This window comes from Strigops habroptila, chromosome 1 (genome assembly GCF_004027225.2).
Source record: "Strigops habroptila isolate Jane chromosome 1, bStrHab1.2.pri, whole genome shotgun sequence".
Taxonomy (NCBI): Eukaryota; Metazoa; Chordata; class Aves; order Psittaciformes; family Psittacidae; genus Strigops; species Strigops habroptila.
In genome coordinates this window covers 125,976,146-125,998,479 of record NC_044277.2, presented here as the reverse complement: position 1 = coordinate 125,998,479, position 22,334 = coordinate 125,976,146, and the positions used below count along the sequence as shown (strand labels likewise).

At 36.3% G+C, this 22,334-nt stretch overlaps 1 protein-coding gene across 5 annotated transcripts in view; it reads left to right on the top strand.

Moving 5' to 3' along the window:
- Positions 1-22,334, top strand: part of THSD7A (thrombospondin type 1 domain containing 7A) — a 269,899-nt gene that overhangs the window by 68,012 nt on the left and 179,553 nt on the right. For all 5 annotated transcript variants that reach the window (XM_030494595.2, XM_030494627.2, XM_030494606.2 and 2 more), the window contains exon 3: positions 8,815-9,344. In XM_030494595.2, the coding sequence (XP_030350455.1) occupies positions 9,185-9,344 (160 nt within the window). In that variant the 5' untranslated portion in view covers positions 8,815-9,184. The remainder of the gene's footprint in view (positions 1-8,814; positions 9,345-22,334) is intronic.

The following is a 22,334-nucleotide window of genomic DNA, read 5'->3' as shown; positions in this document are numbered from 1 at the left end:
GTGCTACAGTAAGACATAGGCAAGCTTCTGCATATGTTTATGACTGTGCATGTGTAAGAAGAAGGAAGAACTGAAATGGTCTGGGGATTTAATATGCAGTTATCCTCCAAGGTCTCCAAAGCAAGTTGCTTATAATGGTTTTCTAGTACCTTTGGGAGGAAGCAGAATATATTTTTTTGTTTTCTTCATCTTCATGTAAAATTCTGAATTATTTGGTTTTGTAGTTCATATAAAAATTACTAAAAATAGCTTTTGTGAATACTGAAAATACCTCCTAGAGTCAATATGTGTGATGGAGACATTAGTGTTGGAGTGTATGTAGAAGTGTCTGCAGACAATGGGTGGAGCTTGGCCTACTGGTGAGAGTATTTCAGCCATATATTACAAAAATTGCCATTTTCTTTTCACCATGTGGGATATCTCAGAAGGATAAGCTTCTACTTAGGCAACGATACGTTAGCCGGACAGCTAAAGTGAGGTTTGTTATATCTATATTTACATATGGGTGCTAAGAGAATTTAGGCTGACATAAATTGTGTTGATATTTTCTTTATAAAAGTGATAGATTCAATATGTATATTTAAAAGCATTGAGATGAAAGAATCATAAACTATTTTTTATCTTATTTTATCCTATTGATACCTCTAGGAAACAGCTTCTTATGTAAACTTTGACTTCTGCTTTATGCATGACATGCCTTTTTTTGCATTGCTACAATGCATTCATCTCGTTACCTGAACTCAGATTGTTGTTTTACCAGTGTCATTCAAGCATTGCTGCTGTGGTTTCAAAGTCATGCTTCATTTTTATTGTGCTTCCTACTCCACTTCATCTGTGTAGATTTAATTTCCTTGTCCCAGAGAAATCATGCTCCACTCATCCAGCTGGATGGTAATAACGGAACTCAATGCTGATCTAGAGACAACTGCTTTGCAAGTTTCTATACTATTTCAATAATAGTGCAATTGCTGAGAAAACTTCTTTTAATCTCCTCTATGCCATTTCTTCCTTCAGTTATCAGTGTTACATATTCTGAGGAAAGTATATAGATGCAACTGTCAGTTATTTAATCCAAGGTTAGTTTTGAGACTCAAGGGAAAAACTTATGGAAGTACAGGAGCTGCCACTAACAGTTAATTGGAAAGCTTTTTATCTCATTTTCAGATACACAAGTATAGTACTGATTGGAGAAAACTGGCAATAATGTCTTTTGTCACCATAGGGAAGAACAATGGTGCCAATTTAATGAAATTTTTTCCTGTCCTGAAAGTGTCACATCACCTTAAGCTTGGTTTGATCCCCTAGTGAAGCTCTAATTTTAATGCTAATGTTGATAATTTAGAGAAGATTTTTCAGCAGCACACAGAATGTGTTAAAAGTGTGTTGTGATAAGTATGCAGAAAATCCATTTATATGTGGTAATGATGTCATCTATCTCAGTGCAGAGATTTGGCTACTTGCTTTCTTCTTGCCACAGAAATATTGGTTTAATAGAGTATAGGAGAGGATGGTGCTGCAACAGCAGAGGGGGAAGAAAAGTCAGCACTTAGGAGAAGGGGAGGTTTTGTTAACACAGCTCAGTATTGTGGAATTAGTTGTCCACGTGGTTTGAAATGTATTATACTTTCATTCATATAGGCTTAGAATCCATTAATTTTGTTGCCTTCCTTATTTAGATTTAGTTTTTACACTGTAGTTTGCTACAGAGTTGACTTCAATTAGTGACCTATAATTTTCAATAGGAAGATTGATCGGTAGGTACATGTTTCCTTTCCACCCCCAAGTTAAAGCATCTAATATATAATGAAAGTATGATACCTGGAACACATTTGTGAATCTTTCGTATAAAATGAGAGAGTGAAGGATTTAGTTTCAAGTATTATCTTCTGTGCTGTGACTTTAATTATAACCTAGGATTCTGCAAAATATTAATGATATAATGTAGTTCTATCTTAGGGTTTGGTTAGTTGGCAAATAGCAGTTGAACCTTGATCATTCATTTAGTATGGTTTGAATCTGACTTCCTCTTACCCCATGTCAGAATGGTGTCAGATCCGTTAATCAGTTCCCTGAAGTTATACTCTTGTTTACTGTTCTGTTGAAATCAGTACACACAATTATACTTTTGGCTAGCTAAATTAGGACTCTTAAGAAATGAACAAATCATTAAAATCTGTTTTCAACTATATTGTGTTTGTCACCACTACTGAGCCTATCCATTTCTGGAAACCATTAAATGTATTGGCTAAGTTAAAAAAAACCTAATGAAACAACTTACTAAAGACAGCAGCCTTGTTTAATTTTCTTATTAATTTGTATTACTTAACTAATTTGAGAATTGGTAGCAGAATGTTTGAGTGATTTATGACTTGAAAAAGACCAACATTTCCCTCCTTGAAAATGGAAATTGGCTTGTCAGATGTTCAGATGAAGAATGATCAATCAATAGGGTTTTAATAAGGAGAAGGTTTAAAATTGACTGAAGGTGGCTTTTGTTTAAGGTGACTTGGTATGTGCAAATTACTAAACTCTCCCTGGAGAGGATTTTCAAAGGCAATAATGGGCACTGATTTTCTTTGTTTATTCCATTCTCTTTCTGTTCTCCTTGCCAGGAATTTCAGTACTTACCTCTCCAGTGTGTCTTTGAAATCTCCTTGCCTGCTTTTTAGGTTCTGTGAATTATTCTACTTATTCACATTTACCACTATCCTTTTTAACTTGTTTTTCTCCAGTGAGCATGTAAACTTATTTATTTTCAGTATAAGTTCATTTTAGGCATAGGGGCTAGCTGTTCCCATTCATTTTAAAAACACAAATTTCGTAAGTATATGCTCACATTGGAGGAACAGAGCTGACTTGGACAGCCCATTTAAATTCTGCCTTTTGGTTTTCTGTCGGAAAATCTAGTATAATGGGCTTGGGGGTAGAAAATTGGTTCTGGCAATTGTGGTCACATGGGTTGGTTTCTCCATTAGTGAAATCTGCATTGGGCTTTCTGAAAGTGAGGTAACAAAAGTTAGATTTAAAAAGCTCTGTTCGTTGTGCAGTCTTAATTACATAGGTATACAAGCTGTAGATCCATGTCAAATGTGTTGAAAGAGTAAAAAGTAAATAGTGTACTCTATTTTCCTGCTATACAGCAAGTTCCACCAAAGGCTACTAAACAGATCTCTGAATTACTGAGTAAAGACTGAAAGCTGGAATTCTCAATAGAGGTGGCACTTCCTGACAGGGAACCATCACGGACACCTTTGCAGCCAGTTCTGATCTTTGGAAAGGTTCTGCTTCGTGCAGTCAGCTTTGAAGCCAGTGTAAAGGACAATGTTCATTCACAGAGCTTAAAGCCACAAGGTAGAATTAGCTCATTTAATCTTACCTTCTGCAGTCCTTGGATCACTACATTTCGCAAGGATATTGATCTGCTTAGTCTAGTAGCCTTTCCTTGGGTAAAATGTATCATCAAGTCAAAATTAAATTTTTTTTTTTTTTTTTTTTTTTTTTTTTTTTTAAGACAGACAAAGATGGTAAATACGCTCTTTTACCAGGTAGCTTGATCTAAAACTAGGTGGCCTCCTTGGTAAATTCATTGATTTCTTGAATTCCTCTAGCCTTATCTTCCAGCAAGCAGTTCTTGATATACTTCCTGATCATATGTTAATGTGCCTTTCTCACAAAGAATACTTTCTTACTGTGGGTGTTCCATGCCAGGGATGTTGATTGTTACCAACCGAAAGGATCTACAAAAAAATTCAACAGCCAGGTGTTAAAACAAACTGAGAAACTGAGGAAAACTCCACCCCTCACCAGTGAAAGAATGGGTAGGAAAACTTCTAAACTAGATTAAAAACCACACCTCTAATACAATCGAACAATAACAACAAAACTCAGAAAAATCTGTCCAAGAATTACTAACTTAATAAAAGCAAAATATTTGTAAAGTCAGAACTAGATGGCTAGATGTTTGCTGCTTATGCATTCATGCAAGCAGAATGTTTACTAATTTTCCAAAAATAACTTTTTCTTGTTGCAAAGATTTTCAAAGTAATTAAGAAACAGTGAAGTGTTTAAGTATACATTATTAACATACTCTAGTCATTTTACACATGTAGTGCTTTCTTACTTCTGCACAGCTCACATACATGAGTCTTAAAGTTCCTGATTTGTCTTCCAAATCTATGATCCAAAAGAATGACATAGATTTAACAAACAGGCATCGTGATACTTCTGATGTTTGCAAAAACAGTTACTCTGGCGAAATTAAAAATAATTGTGCTACTTGTATGAAAGAGGCAGAAATTTGCTGGGGTTTTTTATTTTTTTTTTATTTTTTTATTTTTTAGTTAAAAGTTTGAAAAAAGGATGCGACATAATATCACTCCTTGAAAGGATCAAATCAAGGTCTCTTACCTGCTATAGAAGAATTATGTCATGGTCGAGTGTGACACCTAGAGGCCATATGTTTAGGATCCCTAAAGAATAACTTTTTTCATCTGCAAGTTTTGCACAGCACATTTAATTTTGGATTTAAGGAATGGAGCTGCCAGATTTTGAGAGACAAAGTATATTGCAACATAGTAATATTTTTTTTCCCCCCCCAGATTGTTCATGTTTAAGATATTTTTTGTGGTGTCCCTGACTAGTATCCCTAGCACTGATTAGGAAGGAAAATAGTAGACCATTACTGAGCATGAAGAGTGCTCAATGCTCTGCAGCAAAGCCTAAGAGAGTCCTGTACAGCTTAGTCGAGCCTGAAGTTCTCAAAATCAAATAAAATTCTTGCAAGTCCCGTCTCAAGAGATTCCTTATACTTGTGTATCTTGTAAAATATCTGCAGGAAAGTCAAATGCTTATAAAATGCAGAGCTAGAAGTTTTGGCCTATGAGTTAATGTCTGGGAATAAAGAGAACAAAAGGGTTTTTTTGAACTGTTATGTGGGTTATTTAGATCCTACATCTTGCAAAACAAACATATATCTAATGGAACATACCACACTTCACTATCTTCTCGAAAAGTTAGGGATGCAACCATACCACTGCGTCCCATACAGGGGATATAGCCAAGGGCATCCTAATGCAGTGACTGATCAGCATGTTATTGGTTATTGGCTGTAATAAACTCATTATAACTCTAGAGCTCTTTTCAGGGAAATAGTTGACTTATTCATCTTTGGCAGCAATTGTCATTTTCATACCTAAGTGAAGGGAAAAGGTCTTGGAGATAAAATCAGCAGAGTTCAGATGAGGAAGATTTTTACTTTTCTACACAAGAAAGAAAACATTTTCATTCTTTAGAATTTGGGTGATTTTTGTGGTGGTCTAGCACAGATGGTTTAGTGGCATACAGTTGTAGGATTTGTAAAACATCTTCTATAGATACAAAAGAGTGGACTGAAACTTCTCTAAAGATTTCTGGCTTAACCAGAGTGTGTGAAATTGAAAGTGGATGAAAATGATGCGGGAGACACCTCTTTGTTGGCAATTGCTGACTCCAGAAACAAATGTGCCATATATATGTTGTACTTTCTGCACACTCTCTGACTTTACTGTGCATAGAAATACAACATATTCAAGATAGAAGATAATATTATCCTGAAGGTTTTAATCATTTCATAAAAAGAAAAGGGTGTTAGCATGGGACAGCCTGTTAGCAAAGGAATACCAGCTGAATGATTCTGTTTGGCCAGCAGCTTTCATACCCAGTGGCTAAAAACTTTGTATCTTGTTCTCATTTCTCTTTCCACTAAATAAAAAGTATTGCATGGGTTTTATTTGTCATCCTCTAATTGTTTAATGCTAGAAAACATGAACAGAGTAATTCCAATATTTCATGGCTAATTCTATCTCATTTTCTTAAAGGTCTTTGAGGTTTTTTTCCTAGAAAAGGAAAAGGTGCTAACTTATCAGTCACTTATGTGAGCAATTTACAGACTCACAAAGCTGTTGTGCCTCAAATAATTGTATCTGAATAAAGCTCTACTAGACACATATTTTGCTGCTTTAGGTACAACGCTGACACTATCGTGTTAGTGCTACAGATACTAATATTGATTGTAGTTTATGCTTTGTAGTTTTCAGAAGTACTTAAGCATTTCTTTGGAATGCCTAAGCTGTAAACAACTGATAAATTATGATCGTTAGGTATGTATTAGAAGATGGGTTGCCAACATGGGCTGGAATTAGTGGTTACAGTTGGTAATTGGGAAGGAAGTCCTGCGTTCACTGTAGCAAATAGGAACAGGGTAAGATTGTATTGGATGTGCTGGGGTGGTAAAGGCTAACAACAGCTCTCCGGATAAGGCATGCTGATGGCAGCTGAAGCTTGCAATCAAGATATGTTGCCTCTTGTGTCTGAAGTCTAATTCCTAGTGTGGATGTCTCTGCAGGCATTAGCCTGCTCTTTGGCCTGTGGTTTCCCTTGCTTTTCCTGGCCCTGATTAATAGAAAATGAGTGTATGTAATGCAGAAGTGATCTAGTGTTTGCCAAAACCAGCTCTTCAGGAATCCTTGTTTCTTTCCCAGACACACAATACACTTGCATAATAAATATTCCCTCCATTTTGTCTCTGTGACATATTTCTGACTAGTTTTAAATGCACCATAGATGCTTACCAAAAAAAAAAAAAAAAGTTAAATTATTCTTTAATTTTTAATAGAAAAAATGGTGCAACCATGAAAAGTAGTGTGAAGTTTTATTTTAATAACATCATCTATTTTAGTGAAATTTTAAAAGTATGTGGTCCTATGGTTGCATAAATATAAGAAAATATTTGAGTGTTTGTTTGTGTATGTGTGCTCATCCTCTCTTGTGATACTGCTTTGTTCTGCTGTCAAAACCCACTTTGATTCATTGTGCCAACTACATGGATGATCTGTTCCCTGATGATGTTACCGGATAATCTGAGTCACGTACAAAATATTTTCAGAGGCTTTCTTTATACGTTCATAAAATTTCTAGGTAGAATCCATCGTATTTAATAACTCTGAAAAGGGTGCCTTTCCCCTTAGTCACTCTTTAAACTTGACTTTTCCCCTGGTATACAGCTCTAGCTAGAAAGCCAACATTTTTACTCTTAATTTTTCAAAGGAATGTATAAGTTATATATGTTTTATTTTAACTTTACAAGTCAATAAAACTATTGCCACAGGTTTCCTGATGATCTTAAAACTTCTTTTAAGCCTTTAAATTCTTAGTCTTATTTTTGATAAAGCTGATGTTATTTTTATTAGGTCAGATATTCTCGAGTCCCTGTATTTAGCATGAAAAACAATTTGCTTGTGACTAACTTAACCCTGAATTTACCAGTGAAATTGCTATAATTCTATAAACTCAGAAAGCATTTGGGTTTAAAACAGTGTTCTGTCCAGTTCAACAAAGCAAAGGCTGAAGGGGTTTTTATGCTTCCTAAAGATCATACAGCATGATGGAGCAGATGTGAATAAAATGTATTTCCAGAAGTGCTTTAGCTGAAGGTACAACTTCTGCATCAGGATGCTATAAATTTGTTAAGATCATGGCTTTCTATGTATCCCTTATCAACCTATAATCTCCTGATTGTTGCCTGTTTTTCAACAGCTGAGGAACAGTAATCCACACTTGCTTATCTCTCTTAATCACAGCCTCATGGTGCTAGAGCTCCCTGAGCCTTTAATTCCCTCTTAGAGGCGTAACAGAGTGGAAAGTAAACAAAGACGAATTTGCAACCTTCAACATTGCTAATTTGCTCTGATGTCAGAATATTTAAACAGGCAAGGACTTGGGAATTATTTGATCACGGCTGATTTTAATCTAATGTATGTGAAAAGGCTGAGTCTGGGAAGGTTGTGCAAAATGACAGGCGTCCCAGGAGAGGTTGACTGAAGGTTTCCTCTTTAAACAATAATAGCTCCATCATTTTCAAACTCTGGGTCCTGTGTTCTTACTGCATATTTTTTGTAGCTGTTTGCATTTTTAATGAAACTTTTTGCGTATGATAGCAGTTTTCTTGAAAATTCCTCATATATTTCCCAGTTTATAGGTGTCCAAAACTGGATTTTGAGGCTTGTTCTTGCCTCTGTTCACTGGGTAGTGGGAGGGAGAGATAAAGATCCCTATTTAAAAAGCTTTGTCTCCACGTTTCTGTTTCATCATGACAGCCTAATGTATCCTGAATACTTTCATATGTAAAATGATTGATAACTTGATCTTGAAATTATTTTAAATTACACAGTTGACATTTATGCATGTATATGTGTGTACATACTTGCTGGATAGGAAAGGATGTTGTCTTGCATTATATATTACATGCACACTTCATCTACCACAGAAGTGATGTGCTTACACATACATACACGTTACCATATACATATATTCATCTGTCCTCACAGCAGATAGCTATATGTTATTACCTGAAACAGATTTGATAAATATGCAAGGCAAGTTAGCAGATGTTTTGTATTATTCTTTTTTTCCCCCTTGCATTTTCTTCCATCTGCCTTCTTAAGGTCTTGTCTATTTAATGCATGTCTAAGCACTTATTTTTATTGTTTACAAATTAGTTAATGCAGCATACATATTATTATCAGAACCAGTGCCTGATGCTCTCTTAATTAATATATATTGTTCTGCTTATATTTGTTCCGGTTGTACGACTTGTGTTTCTGAAGCCTGTCTGATGTTGATTTCTTCTTTTCTTCTTAGTGTGTATCATTTGGGATATTCCAGGAGAGACGTGTCTGAGAAGCCAGCCTTTTCCAGTCACTCTCTGTGTTGCGATTACAGCACTGGGCTATTTGTGTTTCTCCTCATCCCTGTTTCTGTGTCTCTCACTCTCTCCAGCTGGTGTAAATGACTGCTGCTGCCTCTCAGAGCAAGATAACCTGCTCAGTCAGCTGGAGCCCCCTGCGGACAGCTGTCTCGCTTTTAGCTGATGGAAAACTGCTACTAACCGCTGAATGGAAGAGCGTGGAGCAGCAACCATACTAGGAGCAGTAGCCGCCGCCGCCGCTGCAGCAGCAAGAGCGAGCAAGGACTCTATTGTTCCCTGGCGTTAAACAGTTTTTCCATTTCAACTGCCATGCACAATAGCGGGAGAGAGGTTTCCAGTCCCCTTCTTCCTGTGAAGAAATTCTGAAGAGGGGAATATTGTTTGAAGAAGGTTTTGTGGTTGTGCTGAGGGTTTTGGAGGCAGCAGCAGGCTGCTGAAGGCATGGGGTTGAGCAAGGGGAGCGCTGCTCTCTGCCGTGGTCCAGGGGTTTCCACCGTGCCAGCCCGGTGCGTGGGAGTTCTTGTGCTACTGCTGCTGGGAATCTGGGACGCTCATGCACAAAGTGAATTTCAAACTTCATCAGTGTATTTGTGGAAGACCGGTAAGTAAGGATGCTGCGGTAACACAACAGTAGGGTATTTATGTTTTTGTAGTAAGTGATAACCTTTTTGTGTGCTTTGTGTATGAGAAAAAAGTTAAATCTGAATTACTAATGTTTACTTGCAGGGTTATAGGAAAAAAAAAAAAGAGGTCATCTTCCAGGTATCCACCAGCCAAGCAAATATGGCAATTAAAACTCCCACTTCTGTGACTCTGTGGCACTGTTACTGGGATCTCTTATGTATTTTCTGTGTCTTCTGAGGTTTTAAATTTATTTTTTAGTAGCCCTGTGTTGTATGTAAATAGCAAAGGTCAGGGCATTAGTGCCTGTCCACAATGGGAAGAAACATTTGTTACAGAGTCAGCAACATTAACAGTGCTCTAAATATATTGACCTTTCACAAAGAAAGAATTCAGCATATCTAATCTTTGTGTTCCATGCTGACATGTAATATATTCAGTGTGGTAATGGATGGGGAGATGGGATTGTTAAATTTAGGTTCGTTGCACAGTATATAGGACACGTGAAAGCTAATGATGGATTAGGTGAAATAATCCAAGTGATGCCAGATCTCATAGCTAAAGAGCCAAAGGCAAATAGGCTATGTGGATTCAGCACCACACTAGGTAGATAATTTCTTCTACTTTGATACTAATGAGTTACGTGTCTGTTTTAAAGATTGCATAGTCATAACAGTGGTCCAACCTTAACTTTGCATTAAAAATCAGTGGGGGATTTTCTTGTGTCTATTAATATATTACATTAATTCAGCACTTTAGCAGCAGTGAATACATGCATTTTACTTGTCTAATATGGCTTTAGTCCCTTTATAAGCAGAGTCAAAGTCTCCTTTAAGAAATTTAAAAATTTAAAGCCATTACATATTTCACATTGGCTTCAGCAGCTGCTTTCTTCCCTGTACTTTGCCAGGAATAAAACAATCGAAAAAGTAGTAGTTTTATTTAAAATCTGCTTTTCCATTAAAGGATAATATAGTAGTAAGAGAGAGTGCAAATTAATCACTTGTCTGAAAAACAACTTTAGGACAGTCTCTTTCCTGGATGGAGGGCCCTAGCCTTCTGCCACAGAAGCAGATCAATTTACAATTACAGTGATATCCTGAATTTTTTAAGAGCTCCATCTATCCAGCAGCTCAGGGAGGAGATTAAAAGGAAATTCATTTGAACAAGAAGACAAGCTTTCCAATAACACTGAAAAAGAGAAATCTGAAGAAGGGAAAATCCTTTGCAACTTTTAGTTCTGACTGAAAGATGGGTTGCACTATGATAGTGACTGATTTTTCTTTTGAAGCACTGACAAATTCATACCATCTTTTTCAGTTTCACTACAGATTCGTAAATGTTCATCACACCCTTAAAAAAAGATAAAATGCATGCACATGTTTATGAAAAAGCAGTAATAATATAGCATTTTCATAAAACATTTTACGTTTACCCTAAGTTGCTAGGCATCAGTAGAGTAAACTCTCCAGCACTTTATTATGTCTTCATTTAACAATTTTACAGATTGTATTTAAAAATGTTAAAATAGTAACATAGGTTGAGAATAATAACAGTTCTAGTTAACTAATACTTACAAACACGCACTGTCAATTTGCTATGGATGTAACTCCACTTTCTTTGCGTATAGTACACGTGCTCTGAAGTCATACCAGTTAAACCAGCAAGAAGGAAATTGGGTTGGCTTTTGTTTTCTCCCCCTTCTCTCCCTTCCTGGCAAAGACTACTCTTAAGAAGCTTTTTTTTAGAACAGGTATCTAATTATATTGCCTGATGAAGAGCTAGTTCTTCCCTTCAGCTTTTCTTCTGTGACGTCTCCCCTCTGTTTTGCCTAGGATAAGTATGTTCACTGTACAGTTTTTAATATAAGACCAGTGATTTGATGATAACATGCTGAAAAACAAGTCAGTATGGCTCTTTTCAAACAATTGAGTGGCAAAATGCAATAAATAAGGTAATGCGTCTGTGTTTGGCTTCTGATTGTATCTTCACACTCTTTCTTAGCTGTTCACTGAGTTTTGCTGGTTTTCCCCTTCTCTTTGTGGGAGGCTCTGGAAAGTGAACTAAGAGAATCACTGGTCAGTGATCTGAAGGGTTATCTAGTATAGGGTATATAAAATTCAGATAAATTATCAGAGAGAATAATAAAACTGAAATGAGCTCATCCAACTCAAATAGTATTTTGCTTTTTCTTCTGTGAAGGAAGCAGGTCAGGGGAATGTATGGCTAAGACTGTCTAGGAAATCAGCTTGATCATATGCCTTTTGGGACCGGTTTTGTCTGTTTTTTGAGAAACATGCTATTCTTGTATTGAATTTAGTCTGGTGTCAGCTTTTGTAAGTGCTGTTCATGACTTGCATGTGTCTGGTTTTTATTTCTAAACATTTTTGAAATAATGTCTTGGTGTATGCTACCCCATGTCTTCAATATTGGTTTACTGCATTGTATTTTCTTAAGAATGCCCTTGACAATAACCTGCAGGGGTTATGAGGTTTCAGTTGAGGCATTCTTTCTCCTATAAAATAATAATTGTGGTATCTGGTACAGTTTCTTTATACATATATATTTTTTTTAATTTTTTTTTTTTTTTTTTGTGGGAGGTGGTGGTGTGGGCATTTTGTTTTATGGCATTTAGGTTTTTTGTTCTTCTGGGAGGGGGGCTGGAAGCATTCTTCTAATACAAATTCCAATGTATGAAAACCTCTTGGAGGTGAGGACTTTTCTTGTCTATTACCATCCTCCTGTCTACTGGTGTAAAATTTTGAGGTGTTTGTAATAGATTAACCATTTTGGGCTTTAATTGTCTTTGATTCAGCATGGACAATGTTGTGAACAATCTGCTTTGGGCAGGGAGATTGAACTAAATGATCTCCAGAGGTCTCTTCTAATCTCCACCATCCTGTGATATGGATGCCATCACTAAGTCATTTCTGCCTCTCCAACTGAAACTGCTTTGAAGTTTTGGCTTTTGTAACTTCCTTTCCATCTCTTGCAAGAATTTGCGCTTGCATATTTATGCTGCTATTATGTTATGTTTAATGAACTTTCAGTGTTTGGAATGGCATTTAGGCGAACAGAGTTGATCATAGTTGCTAGTCTTTAAACTACTTTTCTCGCCAAACATTCTCGTTCCATACCATGCAGACCTGGTGCGTGCATTTTTTTCAGATACAAATACACAGCTGGTTTGTTTTGTGTGGTCACTGAGAAAGCCATCTGGTTTCTTTAACATAAACTAAAGCAAAGTCTCTGTGCAGAATACCGGGCTCTCCACAGCAGAGTGGTGAAACGGCTAGATTCCCAGAGTTGAGTCATGGTGTCTGTTTGAGGTGGAGAACATCAGTTTTTGGCAACTCGTAGAGCAGAAGTGTGGTATTAAGGGGTGGTGATTCCACTAATATGAGGTGGCCACACACTGCTGAGCACTGGACTTTCGAAGTTGAAAGAATTTTTGAATTACCTGTTTTGCTCATCAGTAATTGCCCTTCTCTGAGTCTACTGATTCTGTTTGCAATGAATAGTTGTGTGGTTCAGGTTCTATACTGCTACACTGAACTGTGCGTTCATGAAATGTTTTATATTTCATTCATATTTTACCTTAACTATTATGAAATCTTACTGAATTGTTTCTATATATGCACAAAAATATGTAACATCTGTGTGCCACAATTCAGTAAAAACTACTTGTGTTAACTTTTTTAAATGTAATTGTCCAGTTTCTTTTATTTTTTAAAGTGAAATTTTCATATTCAAGAACACTTTATAATCTTGTTTATACTGCCCACCATAGGCTAAGATTTTCATGTATCTGTAAGTTTTACAGTGAGCAGTGTGAGGAATGCTGATTCCTAAATAGAGACTGCCATACAGTTACCACTCTTCCAAAACAAGAAGATGCATATTTTTCTTGGTCTGTCATTTCATGATGCAGGTCGTATGTACACCATTTCTTTCCACAACTGACTTAAATGTAAGCATTTCTTGTCACATGAGAATTCTCCTTTACTTCTTTCTACCCTGTGTTTCATTTGTTTTTGTTAAATCAACCAACACAGTGGTCTGTGATGTGCTGTCAGTGTTGGATGTAATGTCTGCCTACTGTTACTAATACAATTACTGAAAAGTTGCACAAAATCAGGTTGTATATAAGGAAGAAGTTCTTTACTGTGAGGGTGGTGAGGCACTGGAACAAGTTGCCCAAAGAAGTGGTAAATGCTCCATCCCTGGCAGTGTTCAAGGCCAGGCTGGACAGAGCCTTGGGTGACATGGCCTAGTGTGAGGTGTCCCTGCCCATGGCAGGGGTGTTGTAACTAGATGATCTTAAGGTCCTTTCCAACCCAAACCATTCTGTGATTCTGTGATCAGCAAGGTTCGATCACACTGTGAAATTGCTGCTTCTGACAGTTTGAAGTAACGCACATTACACTCTTGAAGCAGAAGATGCAGTATTGGATTGATATCTCTGCAACAACAAAAGCCATAAGAAAAAATCGAGGAGGCAGTGCCTTTATCATCATTATCTCTTTTAAAGACTGTTGATCAGATCTCGGGTAGTATAGATCAGTATAGCTCTTCTGAATTATCTGAGCTATCTGCAATTGTTTGATACCAAGGTAACACAGTTGGATGTTTTTCCCTTGTTTTTTAAAAAAGGTAGAACTTGAAACAGACTTTCTGTAGTTGACAATGCCTTTTTAATAGTAGAGGGAAAAAATCTTTGTTTCCTGAAGAGAATAACTATCTATATTTTTGTACTTACATTGTGTCTCAATAGATGAGAATTTGTCCTTAGATAATAACTTGCTCAACATTTGAGGCAGTGGAGAATCAGACGAAAAGTGACAATACAGGTGTAGGAGACATACAGAAGATCACAGGTACTCCTAGACTAGTGGAGGCCCAGAGTGAAACCAATGTACCAAGTGGACAAGAGGGGTTTTGCAAGCTCTGCAGCCCAAGAGCTCTCCTTAACCTCTTTCTGAGCTTTTTGAGGCAGCAGCATCTCTGTGTGATTTTTTTCCTTTTTTCATTGTCTTGGGAAGAGGACTGCGCAAGGGCCTCCTACTTCCCCTGGAGAGCCTATGAAAAAATGTTTTTGCTGTTTCATGATTTTAGTGTGGGATCTTGTAAGCAAATCATGCTTCTTCAGTGCTTGATATGAACTTGGGTCTCAACCTCTCCTGATTTTTAGCCTCTTGGTTTCCCACTTACCTGTGGAGTAGAACAAACACAACCTCTATACCACTGCATCCTTGTCGTATTTTACAATTTTTACGTATTCCAAGGCCCAAATCTATTTTTAAGAGATTGGTGCCACAAGTGGAATTGGAGAAAAGAGGTTTTCCCACACTTCATCTGAAATTCCTCTTCTAACACCTTTGATGGCTAACAAACATGAAATCACTGAATAAAATGTCCTTATTTTCCCTGTGTATGTCTCTAGGACTGTTCTTATTTTCACAGGACTGAGTGTTTCTATGTCATTTTAATGCCTGAGGAGGGCAGAAGTCCTTCCTAGGACCGTCAGTCCTGCAGGCGCTTCAAAATGTGCCTAAATACACACTGACAAGAATGATCACAAGGGAAGAGGGAGAGAGAAAAATTACCTAACCATCTCTCTGCTTAAAGCACTTACCTTTCAAGGGTTATGTCAGCTTGTTTGTTGAAGCTGTTTCATCATATAGCAGAAAATTCCCCATTTGTTTCAGGTTTGGGTTTTTTTTCCCCCCAAAACCAGAATAAAGATTTTTTTCAGTAATCACAACTTGAGACTGGAGACAGAAGTCTGTGTCACTAAAGAGAAAACTCCCGATTTTAAAGAGATTATGAAGAAATGATCTGAAGAGGCAGATTAGATGTGAAGACCTAGGGAAAATGCTAAATGAGAAAAGATGTTTGAACTTGAGGCCTGACTGTCAGGAGGGGAATTCACATGTGATGATACAAGAGAGCAATGAGGACCTCTTCAAGGAAAAATAGAGCAATAGTTACAGTGTGATGAGCTGGTACCTACACATCTTTGAGGAGGGAGACAGAGAGGTCAAGATTTTTAAACTGTCAATGTAAAAGGTGTTTTTCAGGATTCATCTTTTTGATTCTCAGGTCTTCAGCTACAGAATAAGATAAAAGGAATATTACTGAAAGCTACATTACATTAGCTTTTCAAAGAACAAAAATTATTGAAGCAAAATGTGCTAAAGATGCTTTACTGTTACCTCATCGATTTGAAATATAAATGATCCTCCAGGACTGAACGTGGTTACATGTTGGTTACATATGCCCTGCATAAATTCATAGGAATTAGAGTTAGAATTTATCACTTCTGTTGCATTCTGTAACGTGCATCTAAGCAACCACACTGTTTACTGTCTGTCTCCCAGTTAAATCTGATGTTTATGTAGTCAAATGGGGCTTGTCAATCTATGACTTGAATAAGGAAATATTAATTTTCATTAGGCATGTTCATCACTCTTGCTCCTTGCCCTCATTTATAAAATATCCTTTCAGGGTTTTTTTTATTCAGAAATTGTGTATAACAGAAATTGTGTGAGGCAAGTATTAAGTCTTTGATCAATGCAAAACGTTTTTAGTGCAGCCTGGCAATAAAACATTTGGCAGAGATGCAGAAAATAGTTGCGTTAAGGAAATTATTCATAAATGGTTTTTAGTATTCTGTCTTATTTAACAAAATCAGAGTAAACATTTAAATGTTTGAAGAAAAATTTTGTGCTGCTGAAATTCTTTCTTATATGGTTAATCTGCCATATCTGAAATAAGAAAATAGAAAAAATTGTGGCTGGTATTATAAGCCTCTAGTTAAGATAAACAAGTAATATGTTCTGGGCTAATGGTTGACTACGCTTGTAGGATAGCATTTTGAAGCTGTCAGAGAAATGGAAAATGGTAGTTGATCATGTTGTACTGGTGGCTGAGAATGTCTGTGTTGTTTTTAGCAAGTGCCCTGAAGTGCATATGCTAACTGGATCAACTGAATCCCTGACCTTACAGGGATGCTAGGATAAGAGAATATCTCAAAAGCTATGGCTTGTTTTGTTCTGTAGGCTGCCTGCTCCAGTGTTGGATTAATTCAATTTATTAGTATCTTACAGATAGGTTGAACTTTACAGTTCCCAACTCCACTTGGTGGTGTTGTCTGCTTTTATTATGTTCATCCACTCAGTTGTTCAGATCTCAGAAGTTTGTGTCTTTGTTATGTAGCTCTGTATTTAATAGGAAGACCCATTCACATAATGTGTAGGCTAGTATTCTCAAAGACAAGTAATAATCTATATTTTGAGGTAAAATTTGCCATGACATATTGCACATTACGTGTTGTGGCCAAGAAGGTAATTTCTGAGGTTTAGGACAACACATATATGTATTCTGTTTATTGAAGGTTCTTGTATTCCTCTGTGATGTGTTTTCTGTCCACAAACAAGTTTTCTTCATGCATTGGGGCTGGGAGACCCTTTTCTGAGTGTCTGTCCAGCCAAAATCTCCATTTCTCTTTCTTAGACTAGTAAAGCTGGGGGGAAAAAAAAAAAAAAAAAAAAGGTGGTTTGTTCCTTAGGTGGGTAAAGATACGTTTAAATTCAGACTGACAGAAGTTGAAAATCCAGTTGTTTCATGTAGAGCCTCAGAGGAAGCAGTGGACTGGCAGAGCCTACAGTTGGAGACAGCAGTAGCATTGAGTTGGGTTCTATTTATGGATTTCTTATTTCTTTTTGTGTCTGTTTCTGTCTAGTGAGGCAGAAAAAATATATAGAGTTACTAAAATAATGGAAGACTTAGAAGAGAAACATATCCAGGACACTCCTCCCCCTCCCCCCCCAATCACATTGTTTGGTAAAAGTTTTCCTAAATGGTCACTATTAAAATAACTATTGTATTGGATATTAAATCTCAGACATTCCCTAGATCTCCCTTATTTACTACTTTTTACATAGGAATGCTATACAGTGTTAAACATATCAGTGTCTGGGATTTCACAGAAAATCCAACAGACATTTATTGTAGCAATCAGCGTGTTCTCAGCATTAATTAGCACTGTGCATTTTAGCACAGCTGACATTTCTGGAAGTTGTCAGTAGCCCACAATAGCTGGTTTTTTTGAATTCACTTTATTTTGTGAGCATTCCCAGATTATTTTGGTGTTTTTATGTGTGTGGGGTAGACAAGGAAAATCTGGTGTATGTGCATGGATTCAGGGAAGGAGTGGCATTAGATACAGCTTTTATTAACTGGCCCAAGTGGAGATTTCTTGTGTGATCCCTGGTGATCGGTGTTGCTGGAAACACAGCAAGCTTTCCAATGTCCAGATACCACTAAGAATTTTCCATAGGTATTTTGTGTCAGGGAGAGAGATAGTAAGTAACAGTTTTGTGTAGACTGTTTATATTGCCTAAAGTCAGTTTGAGGATATTAATTGGAAATGGTTTCTGATGTAATGAGAGATACTTAAACATTTTAAAGATTGATGATATCTGCTAATCCAATGAGAAATTTCTTAATGAGATACGTTATTACTTTCCACCTTCTGTATTACGCAAAATGAAATGCTTATATTAGTGAACAATAAAATAGCTCCCCTTATGTGTGCTGGGGAATAGCTATTTTACCACTAAGCCATTAGAGAAATAGAGACTAGAACAGAGAGAGATTGTTTTATAATGACTTTTGGTTGTACAGTGCCTAGCACAATTGAATTCTCTTCACTTGCTGCTGTTCCTCTGTATTGCAGCTTTATACAAAATGACATAATTAAGACGTGTTAAAGATGCTGTTTACAAAGATATGAAGATAAATTATTAATGTTCTAAAAGAGCATTCAAATAATTCCAAATGCCAAAAATAGTTCAAATAGCTGATACCAAGATGCTGTACTAGAGGATAATAGATGAGAAAATTATTTTCATAGGAAAACAGTGTCATGAAAAAACTTGGAAGCAGGATAACCTGTGTAATAGTTTCAAAATGCATTGTTGGGAGAAAACGTCTTCAGTAGTAAGATGGTTTTGAATGTTACTTAGCATTTCCACATTCACAGATTTGGCAGTCATCCCTTCTTCTATTTGCATGTAGCAAAATTCTTGTTTTGAATTTTAATATCAATGTGCTTGATTATCCTAAAAGATCACTTGTATTGTGTAAAGTTTTGCTTGTTTTGCAGTTTTCTACTGACTGGTTGAATCAAGTGTACATTGTGATGAATTTTGTCCTATTTTATTCTGTTTTACTTGATTTGCTTGTGATTTTTTTTGGTCAAAATGGTGTCCAAATTAGGGGAAGAGGTGGAAGAAGAGGGTAAAAGCCATTACAGTAACATGGCTGATGTAGTTACATCTTGCAACAGGGAATATCAAACTCTTTTTTTTTTTTTTACCATTATAAGCTAGTAAAGAGGCTGCATCTTTAATCCAGTGTCAGCTCTGCAAGTAATATACAGTTCTGAAGAAACTAATGCTTTGACATACTTGTAGTACTTGCCGTATGGAAGTAACACTGGATGTCATGGAAGAGATTAGGGCATTTTGGAAACAGGAAGAAGTTAACATGAGTGGACAGTACAAACATGAAGGCAAGGAAACAGCAGCTATTTTCTGTTGAATACAAGTGTTTAAAATAGATTTTTAACTAACATGAGTTTTCTAATGAAACTGTCTGCAAGCTGTTTTTGTATGACATTTTCAACATACATATACCTGTGTGTGCATCCTTGCATGTGTGATATGTATCTGATGGTCTGAAAACATAACTGAACAATGCTGTATGGATCCAATGGCATTACCTTATAAAATACGTATAGCAGAAGGTTACCCAGGTCTTCAGTATCAGACAAAAACAGTGGCACAGCTTCAATTTGTGGTCATATCTAATAACAGAAGTGTATTTTTTTTTTGTATATCACTAACTTATTTTAAGAAATTCCAACTTCACTGCTGCTACTTAGCTTGCTATTTTTAAGAGGCATACTGAAGGCTGTTATTGAAATAATTTTTTTTTAACCCTAAATGAAATTCACAGTCAGCATTGTTTTCTTCACAGCAGCATTGGAAATCCCAACTCATTCCTGTAAGACATGCTTGATGCCATGCAGAAGGTAATGAAAGGGAGAGGAGGGCAGAGATAAAGCAACCAAGCATGCAAGGAAGACTTGTGGTCTTTAACTTGAATTGGATGAATGACTTGTGTCTCTCTATATTTCAAATTGATATATGAATGTCAACACCTTGGGAATAGTTCGGGCACCTGAACCATGAAACTAGGAAATTCAGGTTATTTCTAGACTATACTTCCATGTCTTTGTAGGGAGCTGCAGGAGAAGTCTATGGGCTGTGCTTCACGAAAGTGAGTTATCTGAAACGGCAAAGTGCATACCATGACAGATTTGTATACGTGATTTATATATTTACTAATGATAAATATTTCATTTTCCCCCTCTGTGTTTAATATACTTTAAGAACTTTGTGGCATAAATCAAAATGATGAGTATATGTTCTGACCATGATAGAGTCTTGGTTCTTTTGTCATAGTACAGATTTAAGCTATTTTATCAGATGTATTACCAATTACATGTGATGAAAGTAACTCTACATTTATGATTTTGTTGTAGGTATATAAGACAGAGATAGCATCATTTTTGTCTTACCCTGACTCTGCAAGAAGTTGCTTTTATTGCCCTGCGGATGTTGTGTAGTAAATGCCTTCCCTTAAAAAACCCTGAATTTGCAAGATTACGTAGTTTCTCCTGAACAGTGTACTGCTTAGTTTCTGTCTTATCACAAAAGTAATAGCCTTTAGGGATCAGGTTCCAAAAACAAAGCTAAAATTGGGTAGTAAAGATTTACCTTTTGGGTGCAGAAGTAGGTTTTCCAAAATATGTTTTTCTGAAGCTGCACATGTAAAGGCCACACATTGCTGATTAGAAATGGAGTAGCATTTTAGTGAACTAAAAACTACTGCCATGCAAACAAAAAAGAGCCTTTCAACATTGCAAAATCTGTTGCTTGCATGATGTCATCACTTTAATTTAAGAAATAGAATATGTGTGTTCATATTGATAAGAAATCTTTCATGTTGTTATTAGACTAGAAACAGATGAAACACTGAACCTGTGTCTCAGTAAATTATGTATTGTTACTGTTCATATATAGATGCTAGTTTGGTTGTAAGCCATTATAAGAAAGGTGATAGATTGCTTCTAAAGCAGTTTGTTTCTCTTACAGGTTGTATATACATCTTCTGAACTAATAACTTTGCTGTTTATTTCTTGTATATAACTAAAGGCGATGTTCAATGTATGCCCACACCTTTCTAAATATATTGTTTTCTCAGCAAGTAAAACACTGTTATCCAGAAAGTTTATTATTGTTATACAGTCTGTATATAACCCCCTGAGAGTGATGAGTAGCACTCTTAGAGGCAGGCATTCATTAACAAAATATGGCTTTAAGTAGAGCTTGAGATGAAGAAAAGGTGAAACTTAATTACAGATAAAATATTAAAAGGAAGAGCAAAAAATGAGTTTTAGGTCTTGTCATGCCTGTATGAGTTGCTAATACAATTGTGTTGCAATTTCCTTTCAATTTAAGACAGACATTCATCACCTTTTATCGAAATGTTACCAGAGAGAGTTGTTTTGGAAAAGAAAGACAAAATATGTTAAGAAGCCATAAAACAAAGATGCCGTGCTTTCTGTATAATGAATTAGATAATGTGTTGCCTTTTTGTTAACTTCTTATTTTTTCTTTTCCCATTACAAGTATTTAAAAAGAAACAAGTTAGCTAAGGCTTGCTAAATCTTCAGAATGTTATCAAAGTAGTTTAACCTTGGTATGGAAAACATTAATGCATGGAAAAAAAACCCAACCCAAAAGACAAGACCCAAACATAAGAATTGGTGTGTACTACCTCAAAGATAGCATGGCAATTAAAAAGATAAATTCAAAAATTAATTTTGTGTTGTGTTGTATCACGTCACCTGGGTCTGGAGCTAACAGAGTGTTCATCAGATTTGCTGCAGTTGGTTATAAAGGAAGAGTTCATTTGAAATAGTAGTGTTGCTTTTGGTTTTAAATTTTTAAAGTAAAGATGAAGAAGGCTCCCTGAACATAGAAACTCATTAAGAAAGCCAAGGGCTTTTTGGAGAATACATTCTGTTCAGGGTGGTTTTTTGTTCCCCACTTTGTATGTCTCAGAGCACACTGCAGCTTCTAATGAAAAAATAATGCAGTTCATTAATCTGGAAAAACTTCTGAAAGTAGCTACATTCTCACAGTATTCTGGGAATTAGTTTGAACATAATTGGTTGGATGTCAATATTAAAAAGCATTCTAATGAAAAAGGAAATGCTCAAACTATGATAGTTTGCTGCTTCTGATGAAAAAATTAATGAGGCTGAATAATTACCCCTTCTCTCTTCTTTCTTCCCAATCTGCCATGTCTTTCCTAAGCTCTGCTTTACATTTATTGTAAATATTTTAACCAGTAGGATTTCTATTGGTGTAATTGAAAGACTACACTATTGTCTGCATGTCACACTATTTTATAGCTAGTTTGCCTTTTTTCTGTCATCTTTTTTCCCCTCATGACTAGATTACTCAAGAAGAGTACTTGTCAGTTGTTGTGCCCTTCAGCTATCACTTAGCTGAACTGCAGTTAGTGAACTCTAATCTTTCTTGATAAATCAACCTATTAGTGTTGCGCCACGCAGCACAGTAGCTGCCATTTACATAACAGTTACTCTAGTTGGTTTAATGTGACTTTAATTTTCTAACTTCAGGTTGAGAATTACTTCCTTCTGAGATATGATCATTGCCCAAACACATGTACTTTCCAGTTACTGAGTTAACTGTTAATCACTCATATAATAAAGGTAGGAAGCACATGGAAGTTGGGATATTTCGTGGGTAACCTATTTTAAGAAAAAACCCCAAATTAACTAAACAACATACACACAAACAGATAAATC